The sequence below is a fragment of the Typopeltis vanoorti genome, chromosome 26 (assembly GCF_054136105.1).
Source record: "Typopeltis vanoorti isolate ZY-2024b chromosome 26, IOZ_Tvanoo_1.0, whole genome shotgun sequence".
In the NCBI taxonomy this organism is placed as follows: domain Eukaryota; kingdom Metazoa; phylum Arthropoda; class Arachnida; order Uropygi; family Thelyphonidae; genus Typopeltis; species Typopeltis vanoorti.
The window spans coordinates 15,917,290-15,938,382 of NC_143574.1; the positions used below are offsets into that span (position 1 = coordinate 15,917,290).

General features: G+C 34.9%; 1 protein-coding gene across 1 annotated transcript in view; it reads left to right on the forward strand.

The window, feature by feature from the left end:
* The window catches only part of LOC150092357 (2,4-dienoyl-CoA reductase [(3E)-enoyl-CoA-producing], mitochondrial-like), a 102,346-nt gene that overhangs the window by 79,432 nt on the left and 1,821 nt on the right, over positions 1–21,093 (forward strand). The window contains exons 6-7 of the mRNA XM_090414880.1: positions 4,097–4,169; positions 15,655–15,801. Coding sequence (XP_090271006.1) covers positions 4,097–4,169; positions 15,655–15,801 — 220 coding nt within the window. The remainder of the gene's footprint in view (positions 1–4,096; positions 4,170–15,654; positions 15,802–21,093) is intronic.

A 21,093-nucleotide genomic window follows, 5' to 3' on the forward strand; every position in this document is an offset into this window, starting at 1 on the left:
GAGGTTTAATGGAGTGAAAACAGCACTGAGAATATTATTTAATTAAACAAGAATTAAATATTATTTAATTCTTTCAATATTTCATTACAGTTACTGAGTCAAAATATTGGAAGAAGTAAATGATATTTAAAATTTTTTCTCAGTGCTGTTTCGCTCCATTTAGCTTCTTACAGAGTTATCGAGCATAGTTATGAATCTGGTGAAGGGTGGAAATTTACACTTTGGGTTTGTACCATTTGAGTGTATCTGGTTAGATAAAAGCAAAAGCTGCCCATCTGGGCCAAGCAGACTGTGGATGTAAGTATATGAAAAAGTCCAGAGGTAACTTTATTATATCTATACACAATGTAAGAAGCATCAGAAACAAAGAGGTGGAGTTTGTTGTCTGAAGAATATGTTTTGGCCCAAGATTATTGGCATTAGCAAAATCTGACTATCAGAGTCTGACTTAGTAACTGGAATCAAGTGTAAAGAGTATAGTATTTTTAGGAATGACAGAAGAGATGGAAAAGGAAGGGGGATACTACTAGTGATATCAGATTATGTGTATTCACTGAGGATTTCCTGAAGGCAGTAAAATGTCACATGTAGTAGTGAGTTTCATGTTATCTGGTGTGAAGTTGAGGTTAACAGGATAAAATATATGGTGGGGTGTTGGTACAGATCCAGTGGTTCAGCTGCTTGGGATGCTAAAATGCATTGCCAAATTATCCTGATGAGTACTAAGTGAGTAATTATTATTGGCAACAAATTATCCAAACATTGATTGGGTAGAAGAGAAAGCTCATGATAAGAATGAAGGAGTATTTATTGAGCTGTTGTGAGATAACTTTCTCAAGCAACATGTGAGAGAAGGAACTCAAGATCAAAGAGTGTTAGATTTGATCATAGTGTCAGAAGGGATCTCAGTTAAGAATGTGTAATGTTTTCCTACCAGTTGCTGACAGTGATCATGCTGTACTGTCCCAGGAAGTATCTAACAATATGGATGTTACAATTAGGACAGATTATAAGTTAAAGATGCCAAGAAATTATATTCTTAGTTTCATCCTTTATTCAAGTGTAAGCAAACAAAGTGTGCATGTGAAGTAACTTCACAAGTGGGCTACTTGTACATAGAGCTAATGACTTCACATCAATTGTCTTAGTATCCCATAATGCAAGGCACATATCCTTACTGACATGTATGTAGGTTACTCCTCTGCTGTCATAAACAGTACACTTCTCCCTCCTGACATCCTTCCAGAAGTTAAACTTAGTTTAGCATATGCCAGTAATCAGTCAGTGCCACATACTCATCACAATTATTTCAGTATGCAAACATAATAGATCATTTGAATAATTAAAAATCATACATGTATCATTGCTCAGCCTCAAAAGTCTGTGATCTCGTCAGCCTTCTCTTCCATCTCTATACTTCCATACTATTACAGTTATTATTAATCATACTTTGCTTGATGTCATCTTGCCTGCACCACCTTTTTTATCTTTACTTTGTTATATACACCATGCCACACTTTTCACTTAACTTTGATCACTCTTATTTCCCTGCTCATTTTGATAATTCATTTCCACATTTGCATATACTCTTTCACTCTATCTTACTATAATCACTAACTCTCATCTTTGTTTTCGCCTTCTCTATCTCCTTTCATAACTACCTCTTTTGTCCTCAGTAATTTTTCTCTTTCTTATCCACACTCACTTTGTTCTGCTTCATTTATAAACCTTTTCAAAATGGGTTAATAATACAGTATAATTAAACTTTGTATATATTTTGGAAAGTTTCTATGATGTTATTTAAATTAAGGGGATATTAAATCCCACATTGTTTTAAAACCAAATAAGAAACCTCAAAGATTGGAATCAGAGAGTTTCATGCCGAATATAGTATGGTAAACTATAAAAGTATCGGCGACTACTAGCATGAGCTAATGCATGTAGTCCAAGTACGTAGTACAAACTCAGGCAATTTGCAGAAAAGGTGGTAAAGTTCTGATCGCTATTCTTGGTATTTTCCAATGATGTAAAACACATTTCCTAGGAAATGTATGCTGTTATTACATTATGGTGGGAGGTCACTACCCAGACCGGTTTCAGCCTTTATTGAGGCTTCATCAGTGAGTAGCTAGACCAAATTAATACCAATGGGTATAGCAAAAAGAACTTATATATTCTGCTATACGAGTTGTCAAATCTTAATATCTTCTTAATTTAAATAATGTTTATATCACCAAAATGAAGCCTATTGGCTCTTTATATTTAAGTTTCGATGATGTTGTTAATACAGAACCCTACTTATGTAAATTCACTCAGAAATGTTTAAAATAGAAAGCTGATGATGGACAGGAATAGATGACACTTAAGCCTATTATCGAGATATTTATGAAGAGAAGGAAAAAGCTACTATTCCTTGTCTCTTGATCATCTACCATATATGTGCATTCAAACATACATACAAACAGTAGGACAGCCTTTATCAATCTTTTTTACCCTGGAGGAACCCTTGAAATAATTTTTAGAGCTCAGGGAATCCCTGAATAAAAATGATTATATCTTTATGTTTGTTTATTTATATATTAAACAATATATGGTTAGAGGGATTGGTGATTGGCTCTCTGAAAGATACTAGCAAGTTGTGTATGATGATTCAGTCTCAAAAAAGGAGGGTAATCAGTGGCATGCTCCAGTGTTCTGTTGGAACTCTATTGTTTAACTTCTTTGTAAATGATATATCACCTGAGATAACTGGGATTTTCAGTTGTTCACTGATGCAAAATTTGGAAGAATTATAAGTTGCACTACTGACGTTAATTTTCTTTCAGAAAGATTTGAATAGACTTTTGACTTGGACAGAGTAATTTGTTGTTTTAATATTAATAAGTGCAAGGTGTTGCATTTTGGAGTGCAGAAATATAAGGCTGTGCACTATATTGATGATATGTACTGCAGGAAGTAGATGACATTCGAGATTTGGGAGTGATGGTCCACAGTAGACTGAAGTTTAGAGGACATATTGCAAGTGTTGCAAAGATTGCACACTGTAGTGCTGCTATGATAAGAAGTACACTATATGTCGGGATAAGGAGGTAGTTGTTTCATTGTATAATAAAACACTGGTCAGACCACACTTGAACTGTTGTGCTCAAATTTGGTCACCTGGTTTTCATGGCAATGTAGAAATATTGGAGAGATTCCAGAGACAAGTGACTAAGACAATATCAGGACTGGAATCTTGGTTGTGAATAGAGGTTAAGCGAATGTTTTTCTCCTATCCACCACAGAGTTTGGTGGATAGGAGAAAAATAGGTGATATAATAGAGACATTTAAGTTAGTGAGAGGATTTTTATGAAATAATCCAGAGAGGATTATTAAAAATAGTAGAAGGTGAGAGGAGAAGAAGCAGTGAAAGTTATGTAAAAGTATGGTGAAGAGAGGTGTGAAAAAGTAGATTTTTTAACATGGAGAACTGCAAGTGAATGGAAAGCATTATCGGAATATGTTGTTAATGCAGGGAGTGTTAAAGATTTTAAGATTCAGTAGATAAATATGTTGTCAGTTGAATGAACCGTCTACAATGAATCTGCTGAATCCATGGAGGATATAACAATAATAATAATATATTATATAAAATCTGCTAATGCCTTTTATTTCCCTACAGGGAGTAGACGAGGCAGTTTATACGATGTTTATTTTTCATTTTTCTTTTTTTTTTTTTTTAGTCATGATCTCTCACTGAACAATCCCCCTTAATGTTATCTAATGAACACTAGAGTTCTGCAGAACTCTGGCTAAGAAACCCTGCAGTAGGGTGCTAATAATTTGTTGAGGCAGGTTAAATCTGGCTTATATAAAATTCATGTTACATAAAGGTTTGCAAAACATGACTCTTACATTCAAGGTTAAGTCAGGGTTGTGTATATTTTGTTTATCAGTAGATAGGATAATGTTCATTTAGACAAACTAGATGTTTATCAAATTAGTTATAATATAAAAACCCACTTTTTTTCATCAATTTTTAACAAATAACTTTTAACCCCTAATGAAAATTGCCAAATTTGAAAGTTGCTTATTTAAATATTTTTTATTTGATAGATCATTGGCAACAGAGTGGGGAAGATATAACATGAGATTCAATTGCATTGCACCTGGACCTATTCAAACAAAAGTAAGCACAACTAAAAAAAAGTTCCTTATTGTGTTTTAGTTTTCCAATTATTTATGAACTCTGAAAAAATATCCTTTTATTTCAGTAAAATCTTATAAAAAATGTTAAGCAATGGAGGTATGAGTGATAGTGAATGACAATGGATATGTACCGGGTAAAAGTTATTAAGTTTCCTATGATTATTCAGATTGCAACGACAATTTTGAATTTGTAAGAAATTATAGGTCCTTTAGATTGCCTGGAAAAGTTTACTATCAGTGACATTATAGAGCACATTATTTCTTATATAAATGATAAGGCAAAGATGACGTGTTATAATAATATTGCTAAACCATAATTGTAAATAGCATTTGGTAGAAAGCCATAACTAAAAAAGTGATATATTTACATTTCCTGCACTTTATTTTGGGCAAAAATGAACCAGACACGTTTTTAGTGCCACTATAATGAGTAGAGACAGGTACATTTAGAGTACCTGTTTAGAGTCAGTTATGTGAACTTTTTGTGGTTTAACAGAGTAAATAGCCAGTAAATAAACAGCAGAGCTGGCCGAGTGGTTAGCATATCCGCTCTCCAGCCAAAAGGCTGCAGGTTCGAATCCTGCTGTGGGCATGGATGTTTGTGATTGTCTGTGGAAATACTAGTGGTGGTGGTAGGCAGTAGATGGCATTGTAGTTGGTGGAGAGTTGTAGAGCAGGTATACCCTCTCTCAATGAGTCTTTAAACTTCTTGGAGGTGTTACGTAATAATAATAGTAATAATAATAATATCAATTGCGATACAGTTTGTGAAATGGGCGACTGTGAATACTGTTATAGCGCCTCCATAGCGCAATTGAAAGAACAACAATACGTTGTGCCCTTCGATTAGAAAAGGCCTAGGTTCGATTCTCATCATGACGGGAGGAATCTTTATATGGACTTTTTTCAATTGAAGGCGAGTTAGCCGATCTCATACGGAGGTAGCAGAGTTTTTTCTCCCGGAAACTCGGGCTTTTCATCACGCATACAGACAAATCGGCCCTTCAGAACACACAATTTACAGACAAAAAATACTAGCTCTGATGGTGGTTATGGGCAGTTGATGTAGGTGATTGATAGTAGAGGTTCTATGTAGTAGTGGAGACGGAGAGTTGTACAGTAGGTGTCCTCCCGCGATGAGTCTTCGGACTCTTTGGAGGTGTAATGAATAATAATAATAATAAATAATATGAGAAAAAAATGTACTGTCTAAGCGTTGGATGCCTTTTGACAGCTTTTGACAGAAATTCAATGAAAAATGCAGATGCAGATGAGAACGTATTTCAGTTAATGAGACGTAGTTCTGTGGAAAGGCAAGTTGGCTTTGGCCAATTTGTTATATGTAATAGTGAAAAATATCATTATTATCAAATACCTGATATATACCTCCTGAGAGTACATAAGATATTATGATAGTACTATATGAAAAGTGTACATTGTTATTAACTTTCTATCAACAATTTTCCAGAAAATATACTCTGTCATTTGTTAGGACTCCAACATTGTAAGATGGTATTTGGTGTATTCCAAGCTTCCTTCTTAAAGTTTTTTCTTCTTCTGAGTCTTTTTTACTGCCATCATGGCAACAAACACGTATTTAGCTATCCTTTCCTCTCGCATTCTGTTTAAGTGACAATACTATCTTAGATTACCTCTGCTGACACATTCCTAAATGCTGACAATGCCACATTCTTTCCTAGTGTCCTCATTTTTAATGATTCTGCCATTAATGCCATTGGTTTACTCCCCTAACTTTTCTGAGAACTTGCATATCTTGGTCTCCAGTCTTCTTTGATCAGGTGTTTTATTTCTAACCAAGATCCAGATCCATAAGTTAAAATTAGTTTCAATTACTGTCTTGTATATGTGTGCTGAAGTGCTTTGATTAATTGCTCTTTTCTTTTATATAAATTTATTAATTTGACTCTCTAGAACACAGAAACGTGTAAATTACTGGCTTAGCAGTTCTGTGGGAAGTTTTCAGTATTGAGACCACATTATAATATAAATAAGGAGTTTAATAAAAAAATAAGCAATTAAAACCCAACAAGTTTTGTACATTGTAAGACTTACATCATTGAGGTAGTAGTACATGAAAGATTTACACAACAAAAGCCTATTAACAATTAATTACACATATTAGATGTTTTTGATAACTTCACAACTGTTAAATATAATTTATAAACTCGAATACAAATGGTAAATTTGTTACTGTATTCATGTTGGGACGTTGCTAATTGCTAGTGGTAGAAATATGGATGTAGTTTAGCATTTCTGGTTGAATGTTATCTATTCCAGCTGTCTTTCCACATTTCAGGTTTTTGATGGCTGTTTCTACCTCACACCTGGTCTTTGAAATGTGGAGTATAAAAACAGACTGAGAGAATGCAATTTGCAAAACCTCATGAATAGGAGGAGCAGGATAGGGAATATGATTGAGACATTTGAGTTGCAAGGGATTGTTACGAAGTTAATATGGAAGAAATTTTTCATAGAATGAGAATGGAACAGAATAAGAGGCCACCCCTGGAAACTGTATAAGGAAGGTGTGAGCGAGGGAGTAAGAAGCAGGTTCTTATTCTGGAAATGTACAATTCAAAACAAATTACTACTTGTACCAAATTCATTGCTCTCAGGCCAAAGATTAGTATGATCTAGAGCAGGCGTGGCCAATATCATTCTACACGAGGGCCAATATATGATGATTGGTAGCGTCACGGGCTGCACACTTTTAGACAGAACTTAAATAAAAATAAACTCTGTATTTTTTGAAGGCAATATTTATATATCATCATCATCATCAAATTCCTGCCATGTACCCTCAAGGGGTGTACAGGATATGACAGTACTACATGAAAAAATTACATCATTACTAACTTCCTATCTACAATTTTCCTCCAAATCAGTCTGTTACTTGTCAAGACTCCAACATTATCAGATCTTATATTTCTATCGTCTAAGGCACTTTGTACCGTATCAATCCACCTATATCTTGGTCTTCCTCTGGGTCGTTTTCCTGCCAACCTGGCAGAGAACACTTGTTTTGCTAATCTTTCCTCTCCCATTCTATTTAAGTGACCATACCATCTGAGATTAGCTCTGCTAACGCATTCCTGGATGCTGACAATGTCAAGTTCTTTCCTAATATCCTCATTTTTAATATGATATTGCCATTGATGCCATCTGTTCACGCCTCTAATCTTTCTCAGGACTCTCATATCTGCGGTCTCTAGTCTTTGGTCAAGTGTTTTACTTCTGACCCAGCTCTCAGATCCATAAGTTAAAATTGGTTTGAACACAGTCTTGTATACAGCTAATTTAGTGTTCCGACTAATTTCTTTCTTATTCCATATGAATTTATTCAATTGACTTCCCACGATACCAGCTTTGCTGATTCTGTTGTCTATTTCTATATTTAGTTTACCATCTTCAGTAAAAATTGTGCCTAAGTAGCTGAAATGTTTTACTTGTTCCACAGGTTCTCCATTCACAACACAGTTGACATTTTCAATGATTCTGCCTATTTTCATTGTCTTTGTCTTTTTATTGCTGACCTTCATACCATATCTATTACAACAGCTATTCAATTTAGTCAGAGAATCTTGCAGACTTGTAGCGGATTTGTTTAGAAGTATAACATCATCCGCATAAAGCAAAGAGCTGACATTAACATCTCCAATTTTGATATCAGGTTTAATACCACATTCCTTCATAATGTGATCCATATAGATAATGAATAACAGAGGGGATAATGTACATCCTTGTCTCACACCAGATTTAACATTAAACCATCTTCCTGTACTTCCTTCAATTCTAACTGCTGACTCACAACTCAAATAAAGACTAAGTATTGCTTGATATAATGCCCCATTGACACCATATAACTGCAGCGTATTGAATAGATTCTCTCTTGGCACCTTGTCATATGCCTTTTCCAAATCGACAAAACTTAAATACAGATCTTTGTTATATTCCCATGCTTTCTCGACTATTTGTCGTAAAGTGAAGATCTGATCCTGACAGCCTCTATTTGGCCTGAATCCAGCTTGTTCTTCACCAAGCTTTTCTTCCACAATTCTTCTCAACCGTTTCTCAAGTATACTTGCATAGATCTTGCCAGGAACACTCAGTAGGGAAATACCTCTGTAATTCTCACATTCAGTTTTATTTCCCTTTTTATATATGGGTACTATGAGAGCTCTACTCCAATCATCGGGAATTCGTCCCTCTGTCCAGGCTTTCTGAACTATGCAGTGCAACCACTGTAAGACTCTTATACCACCATACTTCAGCATTTCTGGTCGAATATCATCTACTCCTGCTGCCTTTCCACATTTCAAGCCTTTGATGGCTTTTTCTACTTCAAGTATAGATATGTATTCCTGACTGCATGCCTGGTCAGTGTTTTTTATCACTGTGCTGTCATCACTGCTTGTTTCATTTAGCAGTTTTTCAAAGTAATTACTCCATACTTCAAGGATATCTTTTTCTCCTGTTTTCATTTCCCCTTTATCATCTCTAATTCCTTTTACAGCACTCTTTCCTCCATTCCTAAGCTTCTTCAACAACCTCCAGAATATTTTGCCACCTTCTTGATATTTATTTTCTATATTCTTGCCAAAGTCCTCCCATGACTTTTGTTTAGCTAGTTTTACACACTGTTTAGCTTTCTTACATTTGTCTCTGTATTCTGTAAGAGTAAAAGCTGACTTATTTGCCAGGAACTTTTGATATGCTTTCTTCTTTTCCTTCACTGCCTCTTTAACTTCCTGTGTCCACCAGGGAGTTCTGATTTTTTTATCTTTGCACACAACCTCACCACATGCCTCTCTGGCAGAATCAATCAATGTTTCCTTCAGAGTTTGCCACTGAATCTCCAAGGTTTGATTCCTGTTCTCAAACTCTCTCATTTTCTTTTCAATAATATTTCTGTATTTTAGTCTACAGTTTACATCTGAGAGCTGCTCAACTTTTATTCACTTTAAAACTTTCTTACATGTTATTCTTTTCAATATGAAATTCAATTTTATTCTGCTCAAGACTAAATAGTGATCACTTCCAATTTCAAATCCTCTGTACACTCTGGTGTCCTGCACCAGGGAGAAAACATCAACAATACCATAGTCAATGAGACTTTTCTTATTCCTAGCCTCTTCTCTCCATGTGAATTTGTGCACATTTTTATGTTGGAACATGGTGTTAGTAATAACCAGTCCATGTCCTGAGCAGAAATCCAACAGATATTTGCCATTATTATTAGCTTTGCTCTTTTCTCCAAATTTATATATTTATATGTTGAATTACTATATTTGTATATATATTTGATCACTGTAAACAGAGCAGAGCAAGTGAGTTTCAATGATGCGTTACTCTGGAGCGCATAGAAATCTACCACTCCCACACCACTACTACAACTCACACAGAGAAGCAGTAGATTTTATAAATTGAGTAATCTTTTTAAAGCAATTTTGATTCCGTGTTGAGAATATAAATTGTTTCCATCATCAGAAATAATGAATATAACTAGTATATCAATCAAAAATCTGCAGTCGATACTAAGAGCTAAATTGATAATACATATAATTTAACATAGTTTTTATCCTGCCGTGGGACAAAAAATTCACGTTGTGGGCCTGCTGTTGGCCACCTATGATCTAGAGCATGTACAACCTTTCAGGTTTTTATTTGTGACCTTTGACAGAGACTCTTAACCTTACTAAGCTACGTTTTTTTCCTGACATAATTGAATTATTCAGATTCACCTTATATGCAGGTTATTTCCTATGGAAAGGAAAAATATACAAACAGTTGGGTGGGACTGCTATGGGTTCTCTTTCTTCTTCCTCTAGCTAACTTCTATATGGAACATTTTGAAAACCAAGCACTCAACATAGCCACACTTACCAATAGTTTGGCTGCACTATGTTGATAATGCATTTTCTGTTTGGCTCCATGGTCCAGATACATTACATACATTTTTGGCACATCTTAACAGCCAACACCCTAAAATAAACTTCATCATAGAAAAAGAAATCGGCAATGGTTTCTTTTTCTATGAAAATCAGACATGATACACTAATGGCTTATTATCATTTCCCCATTTACAGAAAATTCTCATACAGGAAGGTATTTACATAAACACTTACACTACACCATCCTTCCCAACAGTATGGCATTCTCAAAAAACACTCACCGAGCCAAGGCTATTTGTTCAAATGACACAGCCCTTGAAACTGAGTTCGGAGACCTTCACAACACCTTTTTAGCCAATGGCTATAGCCTATACAAAATAGATAAAATATTGCATGCGTCCCCGATCCATCCAACACACAAGATCACAGGAAAACCATTCACATCCTATATGTTAATGGTACATCAGAAAAACTAGCCAAAGTCCTCTGTAAATATGCCATGCCACTTTCAAACCTTTCATTCAGCTAGTTACCTTCATACGCTTTCCTAAAGATCACCTACATCCTCTTGAACATCCTGGAATGTATAACATTCTTTGTGCCAACAGCTTGTTCTACTTTGGACAGACTGGTAAATCAGTTAAGATGTACCTTGAACAACACAAAAATTACATCTGTGATCATCTGTATGGCAAAGGATTGCAGACTACGCTCTGGATACCCCTCACATAGGATCAGATGAAGAAAACATCTTTATTACATAGAAGTTGTTATAGTTTATTTTTCACTTGGTTAGACTATAATAAATTTAGTTTAATCCTTTATCCAAGTGTGAGCAAACAAGGTTTGTGCCTGAAAGAGTCTTCAGGACTGGGGTAAGGTAGTACAACACTGGGAAACTCGTTGCAAAGGTGGAGCAAGCTAACATCACTCCTATCTCAGTATCTCCCATAATGCAAAACACATCTCCTTGCGGATATGTATAATGTTATGCATTAAGGGAAGGGGCACTACCCTGGGTAGTGGGTCTGGGTAGTCTTCATTTAAATAACCTTCACATAACCTTGAATTTCAGAAACAAAGTTTCTGCATTTCTTCTTGCAGATGAAGTGCAGAAATAGTGAAACTAGCAGATACTGCATGTTCTAACTATTCTACAAACTTTGTATCAACAAATGATAAGCATTGGGGGGGGGGGGGAAGTGATCTTTTAGGAAAAGTTATAGAAGTCAATTTACCATTTCACTATTTACGATCACTCTTTAAGAATCTCTAAATTTATGAAAATGAGATTATCAAACCTGATATAATTTTTTTTTTTTTTTAGCTCTTTATTTCAAATGTCAAAATAAACTGTATAAGCAGGTAGAAAAGAAAAGATGGTCATGGAGAATTTTGTGGTGAATTTAGAATAACACCTCCATAGCATTCATCAGGAAGAAGAAAACACAAACACATACTAAGATGAAAAGCCAAACGGCTAAAGGGATGTCTATCCTCTTTACTTATACAAACACATACTGTTTGTCATCCAGCATTATGAAAAGAGACTCTGTTTGTTCTACTTATTTGTACAATGTGAAATAGAGCACAATCTACTTTTCTATCCAGTGGTTTGCCATAAATAGATGTCACAAGATCATAAGTAAATATGAAGCTACTCTTCCATCCAAGAAAATCATGTGGCCATCTTGTATGTCTAGAGAATCTGAGTGCATTAACAGGATGTCCTATCAAGTCAACCTCCATCCAGGATATTGACACTTATGGATCTTTACCTGAGATCCATGAGTGTCAATATCCATGGGGGTAGATGGCATTGGTGTAGATATGAAGGTAGTTGAGTTGGTGGAGACAGAAACTTGAAGTAGATGCCCTCCCTCGATGAGTCTTTGGACTCCTTGGAGGTGTTATGTAATAATAATAAAAAAAATGCAAGTAGATTTCTAAAACAAGATCCACCATTCATAAACCTATTCTGATTATCATAGAGAATACTATGTCCATCAACCAATCTGGTATTCTATTCCTAACCAATTTCTCTGATATCTTGACCACTCCTGCAGATGTACAGACTGATCTATAATTGGAAACTTTTGATTAGAACCATGTCCATGATTCACTTCCACAACTTGCAATACTCCAGACTGTTGCTTTAGCTATTCCAATTCTCACACCTATTTTAATATTCTTTATTAAAATTTTCTTCATTTCCATAAATGCCAATTTAGCTTTACCTATTCTATTTCTGATGTCCAACTCTGAAGTTCCTTTCTCTGAGATCCAACTACCTAAATATTGAAATCTTTCCACCTCTTCTAAAATCTTTCCTCCACATCTTATCTTTGCATTATCTCCTATTTTTCTGCCCATTATCATTATCTTCTTTGTGTTAGTCCTTAGTCCTTACTCTTTGCTGGAATTTTCAATTCTTTCAACAATTTGTTGTAATCCATTTTCACTTTCTGCCATCACCACTACATCATCTGCATACCTTAAGTTATTGAGGATTCTTCCATTTATTTTTATTCCTTCTTCTACATCCTCAAGTGTCTCTAAGCATCTGTTCACTATAAAGGTTAAATAATAATGATAGCACCAATACAGTACATAACATTATATCTTTGCACTTCAAAGTATAGCACTTTGCATTTATTAATATTAAAACTACAATTCCAGACCGATTTGTCCAAACTAAGAGTCTATTCAAATCTTCCTGAAAGAAAGCAAACACTCCTAATTCACCCCAATTTTGGATCATCATCAAACAATTGGAGATAACCAGTTAGTTCACATTAAATATCATTAAACAAATAAGCTGAATAGCAGGGCCCAAGAACAGAATCCTGAGATACACCACTGGTCACCTTCCTTTTCTGAGACACATACACAACTTTGCTAATATTGTGCAGAGAGCCAATCTCCAATCCATCTAACCAGTCTGTTATCCATCCTCCAGAGCTTATGTGGTAATCCATCAAATGCCTTTGCAGCATACAAAGAATATCACTGTATATGAATCTCTCTTATTCAACATATTTTGTCACCTTATCATAAAACGATGAGCCTGTGTAGCTTAGTAGAAGTGGCGTTTGCACTTTACAGCACTTGACTGCACAAAGAAAGGACTTGGTGGTTCAAATCTAGCTGCCAACTAGAGGAAATTTTTGCCCGCCTGGTTAGCATATCTGCTCTCTAGCAAAAGGCTGCAGGTTCGAATCCTGTCGCGGGCATGGATGTTTGTTATTGTCTGTGAAAATACTAGTGGTGGTGGTAGATGGCATTGGTATAGATATGAAGGTAGTTGAGTTGATGGCATGGTGGAGACAGAAACTTGGAGTAGATGCCCTCCCTCTATGAGTCTTTGGATTCCCTGGAGGTGTTATGTAATAATAATAGAAAAAAAATAATAATAAAAATGCAAGTAGATTTCTAAAACAAGATCTACCATTCATAAACCCGTTCTGATTATCATAGAGAATACTATGTCCATCAACCAATCTGGTATTCTATTCCTAACCAATTTCTCTGATATCTTGACCACTCCTGCAGATGTACAGACTGATCTATAATTGGAAACTTTTGATTAGAACCATGCTTGTGGTCTAGTACTATTTTGTCTTCTTTCCACTCTTTAGAAACAAACCTTTCCCACTGCAAGAATTTCATTAAATAACCAGGTTAAGGACATAACGAAGTCTTTTACACAAGTCTTTAAAAATATGTGCTGGCATCCATTCCCACAGCATTATTAATATCTAGCCTAATCAACATTCAATCCACCTGTAAACCCCCTCCCCCCATTATTTATCTCTTTTCTAGATGTTGCATGAAATCATTTACACTAGCATGATATATGTTGATACAATGCTTATTAAATAATGATTCTTCTAAATAATTCTCCTACATCTTTTACATTGGTCACTCTACAGCTATAACCATCTCTTTAATATCACCTTTCCAAGTATTCTTCTCCTTGTTTGCTTTCCACATAGGAGAAGAATTCCCATGAATTATCTCTGACCTAATTGACCAATCTCCTCTCATACTATGCATTTTATTTCTTTACCATGCTTATCACTTTCTAGCATGAATTTTAAATCCCTACACATCCGATCACTACCAACTATAATGTACTGCACTTCCTCCATAATATCTTCTTTTTGCAAAAAATTTCTTCTGTTTTTACTGCTCATCCATTTCATTCCTGTTCTATTTATTTGCATAACTCCTAGTATGAATCCAATACCATAACATCTCATATCGTTTCCATTACATGATGCTTAAGGTTATCAACAGAAACTCAAGAAATTCACTCAGCTTGTTTCTATACACTGTCTCTTCCTTCCAATCTACATTCTTATAATGAACTTCTACCATCAGGATCACCTTTCTTTTACATGACCAAGTTTGTCTAAGCATGTCACAATAAGTGCTCTCTACATTCCTAATTCCTTATACCCCCTCCCCCCCTCTTTTCTCTTTCCTATCCTTCCAGAAAAGTTTATATTCTTCCATTCTGGAATAGAATGGAAGAAGACTGATCACAAAGTCAATATTAATTTGGCAGTGTTTCTTAAATTATAATGTTCCGCCCCCCCCTCCCACTCCAATAGTACTTTTGTAGTATTGGAATGGGAGGGGGGGGACATTATAATTTAAGAAACAGTTTTCTTAGCACAGTTCAAAAATACCATGTTCCTTTGTGACAGTAACAATTGAGCATTTTGTGAAATGAATACTCTCATGATAGGAGGAAGCTGCTTATTTTAATATAAAGAAATTATAAAATAACCTGTATATTACTAGATTGATCACAAAGCCAAATTAATATTGGCTGTTAAAGCAAAGCAATGCGTGAGAGCTAAACGGAAATTAAAGCTGTGTAAGAATAGTTGTGTGAGAATTAAAAACCAGAAAGAAAGGATATGATATGTCTAAGTTAAAAATGAATGAAATAAAGGAAAATTTTTCTGTTATCTTAAATCAATTTCAAATTCTGGAGAATGAGCCCCCTAAATTTCAGGTCATTGTTCATCACTCTTAGATTTCTCAGGATCTCCTCTACTTCCTTTAAAGTTTCCCCTCCAAGTGTGCATCCCATCATTGCTTACCAAATCTCAAAACCTTACACTTTGCAACATTGAATTGATAGTTCCACTTACCTGCCCATTCATGCAATCTACTCAAGTCCTCCTGTAAATCTAAATCTTTAATCCATTCTTCAAAGGGTGTGGGTGATTATCAGAGCATAAACTTAATTATACAGTTATGTCAGATTATAAAATTACTCTTATTGTAAAATTGTTTTATTTTTAATGTGAGTTTGAAAAGTTTTAGCTGTTATATACAAAGTGTTTTTAAATTGACCATTTAGAGTAACATATGAATTTGTAACTTTTAAAATTGTCATTATGCAAACTTAGTAATGATTGATTAAATTGATTTTGTGTTGGATTGAACATATGTAACATGATTGAACAGTTGTTTAGTTCTAAGTTTTATACTGATTAATAAATGATTTTTATAATGATTAATGAATTATTTTACAAGGGTGCATTCAGCAGACTTGATCCAACTGGCTCTTTTATGACAATGGTGAAGAATGATATTCCAGCAGGAAGATGTGGTGAAATAGAGGAGCTTGCTAACTTGGCAGCATTTGTGCTTAGTGATTATGCTAGTTGGATGACAGGAGCAGTAAGTCTTTAATTGACTTTTCTATCTTTTCTACCATCCAGGCCAGGCATTAAACATTTTGTCAACCTCTCATTCAGTTTTAAGTGATCATATCACTAGATTAACTCTGCTCACACATTCTTGAATGATGATAATAATAATAATGTTAAGTTTTTTTTCTAATATCATTATTTTTAATATAATTTTGCCATTAATGTTATCCATTCATTCCCCTAATTTTTCTCCGGACTTTCAAGTCCGGGGAAAAATTAGAGGAATGAATCCTGACCTTTGATTAACTGTTTTATTTCTAATCCAACTCTGATTTACAGGTTAAAAGTGTTTACGACACTGCCCTTTCATTATTATTATTACACCTGGCATGAAGTCAGCAGATGCATTGTTAAGAGATTCATTCAACTGAAAACATATTTATCATACTGAATCTAAAAATTCTAAACATTCCCTGCATTAACAACATATTCCGATAATGCTTTCTATTCACTCACCTCCATGTTAAAAAATCTACTTTTTCACACCTTTCACCACCACACTTTTACATAACTTCCACTGTTTCTTCTCCTCTCACCTTCTACTATTTTTAATAATCCTCTCTGGATTAATTTATAAAATCCTCTCACTAACTTAAATGTCTCTGTCATATCATCTGTTTTTCTCCTATCCACCAAACTCTGCAATCCACATTCTTTTAACCTTTCTTCATAAGATTCCAGAGTCCTGATATTGTCTTAGGTCACTTGTCTCTGGAACCTCTCCAATGTTTCCACATTGCAATGAAAACCAGGTGATCAAATCTGAGCACAATAGTCCAAGTGTGGTCTGAACAGTGCTTTATACAGTGAAACATACTTCCTTATTCCTACATAGTGTGCAAAGATAGCACACTATAGTGCTGCTATGATAAGAAGCACAATAGTGTGCTATCTTTGCAACACTTGCAATATGTCCTCTAAACTTCAGTCCATCTGGAACATCACTCTCAAATCTCATCTGCTTCCTGCAGTACAGTGCCATCAATATAGTACACAACTTATATTTCTGAACTCCAAAATGCAACACCTTGCACTTATTAATCACTGGTCATTCTTTGTATGTCATTGTGGATGGCTTCACAGATCTGCCAATGACAGTACTCATCATTCCTCTTCCTCATTCGATCTAATCCTGCAGTATGCTAATGTTAGATGGCTCAAGATTCTCTATAACCTGAGACTTGAACACCGACCTCATTAACATCCTGAAATGGGGTGGACAACTTAGTAAATTTCAATGCTAAAAAAACTCAAGCCTGCCTTTTTACCTGCAAGAAAAATCCTACCTTATCCCCTCTTATTTTTGATAATGTATCTGTTTCCTTTCAAGATCAGCTTTCTCTTTTTGGGTTGACTGTAGCATCCAGTTTATCCTGTTACAAACATATTACTTACATAACTTCCTTCGCATCTAAAAAGCTTGGTGTTCTTTACCATTCTAACCATCACTTCTCTTCTTCTCAACTACTACTAATGCTTTGTTCAGATTTGGCCAATTTTGGAGTATTGTTTCCAATATATGTGGGGTGGAGCACCCAAGTCCTCTCTAAGAATTCTTGATATTCAGAAGAGGGCAGTCTGCTTAATAGATGACCCTTCCCTTACAGACTTCAGTTGCTTTATCATAGGTGCTCTGTTTCAGTGCTGTGTCTGTTCTAAAGGTACTTTCATGGGCTTCTACCATTCCTCCACTTTTTTTCTAACCATAGAAAAACTAGAGCAGCTACTGGCCACCATACACTGTCCAGTTTCAAGCACACTGAACTAACTTCTCATCAGATTCATTCATTCCATGCACTTCTATTCTTTGGAACAATCACTTCTATGCTGTTTTGCCACTGAGTACAACCTCCCACTATTTAAGAAACATATCAACAGGCTACATTTCTCCTTATCACTTGCCCACACACACACACAGCACTGTAGTGTTATAGGTCTTGTGACCTTTCATGTGGGTCAATATAAAAAAAAATGGAGGGAATGTGATGAATAAATGGAATTATATATGACTGATAAATTGCACTTGAACTGATTTCAAGTTAGGTCACTGATGAAAATGTTGCTCATTGAGAGAATGAATGGATAAGTTCAAAAATGTTAAATGTAGTTTCTCAGGTCTCCTATAATTGAATGAGACAGTCATTACATGATAACGTTTAGTTGTATATGCTAATTAATGTATACTAATGCCATAAACATCAGGAATAAGAATGAGGAATTTTGGGTATTAGTTAGTTCTGCTTGGCCAAAAATGATTCACATTAAAGAGACCTAGTTGATGCAGAATGATATAAGAACAGAATATGAGGGTTACTATATTTTGTGCAGCTTACTGTATAGGTTGTCTAGTCAGTTTGATTCCAGAGGAAATGGCCAATTGCTTCTTTGGATATGATGGAAATAATGCTAATAAATAAAATAGCAGTGAGATGAATGAACAGTGAAATCACACAAGCAGTATGGGAGAAGATGTTACAGAGATGGTACAAGGGAATTTGGTAGTGACCAGATGTATGAGAAATATAAAATGCAGGCTAGAAAGGTGACAAACATAGTAAAGAAAGATAATGTGCAGTATAAGAGGAGATTGGCCAATCAGGTTACAGATAATTCAAGGTAATTCATCTGCTATGTGGCAATCAAGAGGAATCATATTTATAGAATATAATATTGGTGGATAGTTAATGACCATGGCAAAAAATTATTTGAAATGTTTATTGAGCACTTTATTGTATTTCATATGGTGTAAATATGAAGCATATGCAACACCTAGAAGGGAAGCAAATAGTAGTAAAGTAAACGACAGACTTATAATGAAGTGTGATGGAATTATTGTTATCACACCAACCATGGAGTCAGCAAACTTATCGTGGGAGGTTCATTCAACTGACAACATATTTATCATATTGAATCTTAAAATCCTTAACACTCCCTAGATTAACAACCTATTCTGGTAATATTCTTTCTTTCAAAGTTAAATGGTCGTCAGCATTCATTGTGTAGAATTTATCAAAACAAAAACACACGTTAGAACAGTTACTATACTTACAATTAAGAAATTAACACTGGACTTTTCAACCTCTATATCAAGGTCATCAGGAAAACATATATGAACAAGACATAAGCTACGTGACACTACATATAAGTACACTAAATCTAAAAGCTGAATGTAGTTTTTTAGGTTTACTATTATTGAATGGGACAGTTATTACATGGTAAAGGTTAGTTGTATATGCTAATTAATGTATGTTATAATGTACCTAATGTTATAAACATCAGGGATAAGGATGAGGAATTTTGGGTATTGGTTAGTTCTGCTTGGCCAAAAATTATTCACATTAATGAGACCTGCTTTGTTAAATGTTTACACTAATCTGACTTCTGGCGAGGAAAAAAAAATATATATATAAAATTTTTATTCTATATAATAATATACAAAGCATTAAAAAAAGCCTCAAGTGAAAAACTACATCAACCGCATCTCTACAACCCTGTTATTTTAAGGTTTCCTTGTGTTAGGGGTCCTGCCATCATGTTCTGGATTCTATATAAGTTGCAGATTGGTCTTCCAGACTCTTGGAATTACTAATCTGTCATTCTTGTTGAAATGAGAATGATGAATTAGCAAAATGACAGTTTCCATATTTTTGGCAAATTAATACAGCCATAAATTAAATTAAACTTACTAAGAAATTATATTCTTGTTTAATCCTTTATCCAAGTGTAAGCAAAGTTTACACATGAGATATCTTCACGAATGGGCTATTTTTATATAGAAGCTGGTGACTTCGCATCAATTGCCTTAGTATCTCATAATGGAAAGCACACATCCTTTTGGATGTGTATAATGCTATGTACAGTATGGTGGGGAAAAAAAAAACATGGTTAACAAAAAAAAAATATTTGGTTAACCATGTTTTTATTTAAAAAACTAAACGTACATGTGTCTCCATCTCTAAAGAGCTTAATTATACATAGGTATCCGTCAAAGAAGCATATTTTCCCTAACAATTATTTTAGAGAAATTTATCGAGTTTACCCTAACCTGTTCCCTTTTTTAGACTGCAAATAAACAAAATCAGCACAAGTATCTAATTTGGATAATGGACTACTTTCATTTCCTTTTTGCATAAAGCAGTGTCATAATTCAGCAATAAATTTCCTGGTTAGTCACTTGCTCATGTTCAGGTGTGTCATGCTTATTACTTTCCTTGTCTTCCCAGGGCTTTAGGTGTCCAACAATGCATCCTCACAATCTTTGTTTTCATTGTAACATTGAAGGCTATTGTCAATGCATAAAAACTCTTCATAAGTTTCTGACATGTTGCAGTTATAAAATGATTTCAATTTTTCAATTTCATTCAGTCAAATCTGGCATTTCCTGGTCTGAATTCTTAAAATCACAATGAGCAAAGCAGTTTTGAATTATTTTGTTGCTTATTTCTTGCCAGCTATCTGCAACAAATTGGACTGCCTGTAACCTTTGCACTGATTTCTTTGGCCATTGAAGATGATGTCAGTCAAGTTTCTTCAATATTGTCTCAAGGATGTAGTGCACCAACCTTATGATATACATCTTCAAATTTTTTAATTCTGTTTCCAGTGGTTGTACCAGGAATGGTATTAGCAGGAAGAAATTCAAGTTGAATGTTTTTCAAACAATCTAATTGAGGGTGTGCCCCACTTGTCCAGAAGCAGAAGAATTTTTCTTGAATTTCGTTGCAATTCTGCATCCTAACTCGTTAGCTATTCCTGAAAAATAACAGAAGTCATCCATGCATTCTTGTTAGCACAATACAGAGCTGGCAGACTGTCCATTCTAAGTCCGTTAAAGCATCAAGGCTTGGCGCTTTTTCCAGTAACCAACAGCTTCCATTTGTAATTTCCTGACATGGTAACGCATTCTATTTCTTTTTTTGAACCTGGTAGCGCTGCAAGTTTTAGCTCAGGCAACTGTCTGGTGTGGTATGGTCAAATAGACTTGTTTCGTCAGCATCATAGATTTCATCACGGCTAAATTTCAGCAGCAATTCAGGTAGTTTATTTGGTTTCCACTGTTTACTCAGCACTCGCACTACCATCCTCACCATGCGCCTTCTTAAATTTTATTTCATGTCTGGTTTTCAAACACGACAACCAGTGATCTGTAGGCATGGATAGGCTTATGTGTTCGTCAGACATTTTTATAATAGATTTCACGGTTTGATATGAACACAGATGATTAAGAAAATAACTATTTATTAACTTAAAAGCTAATATT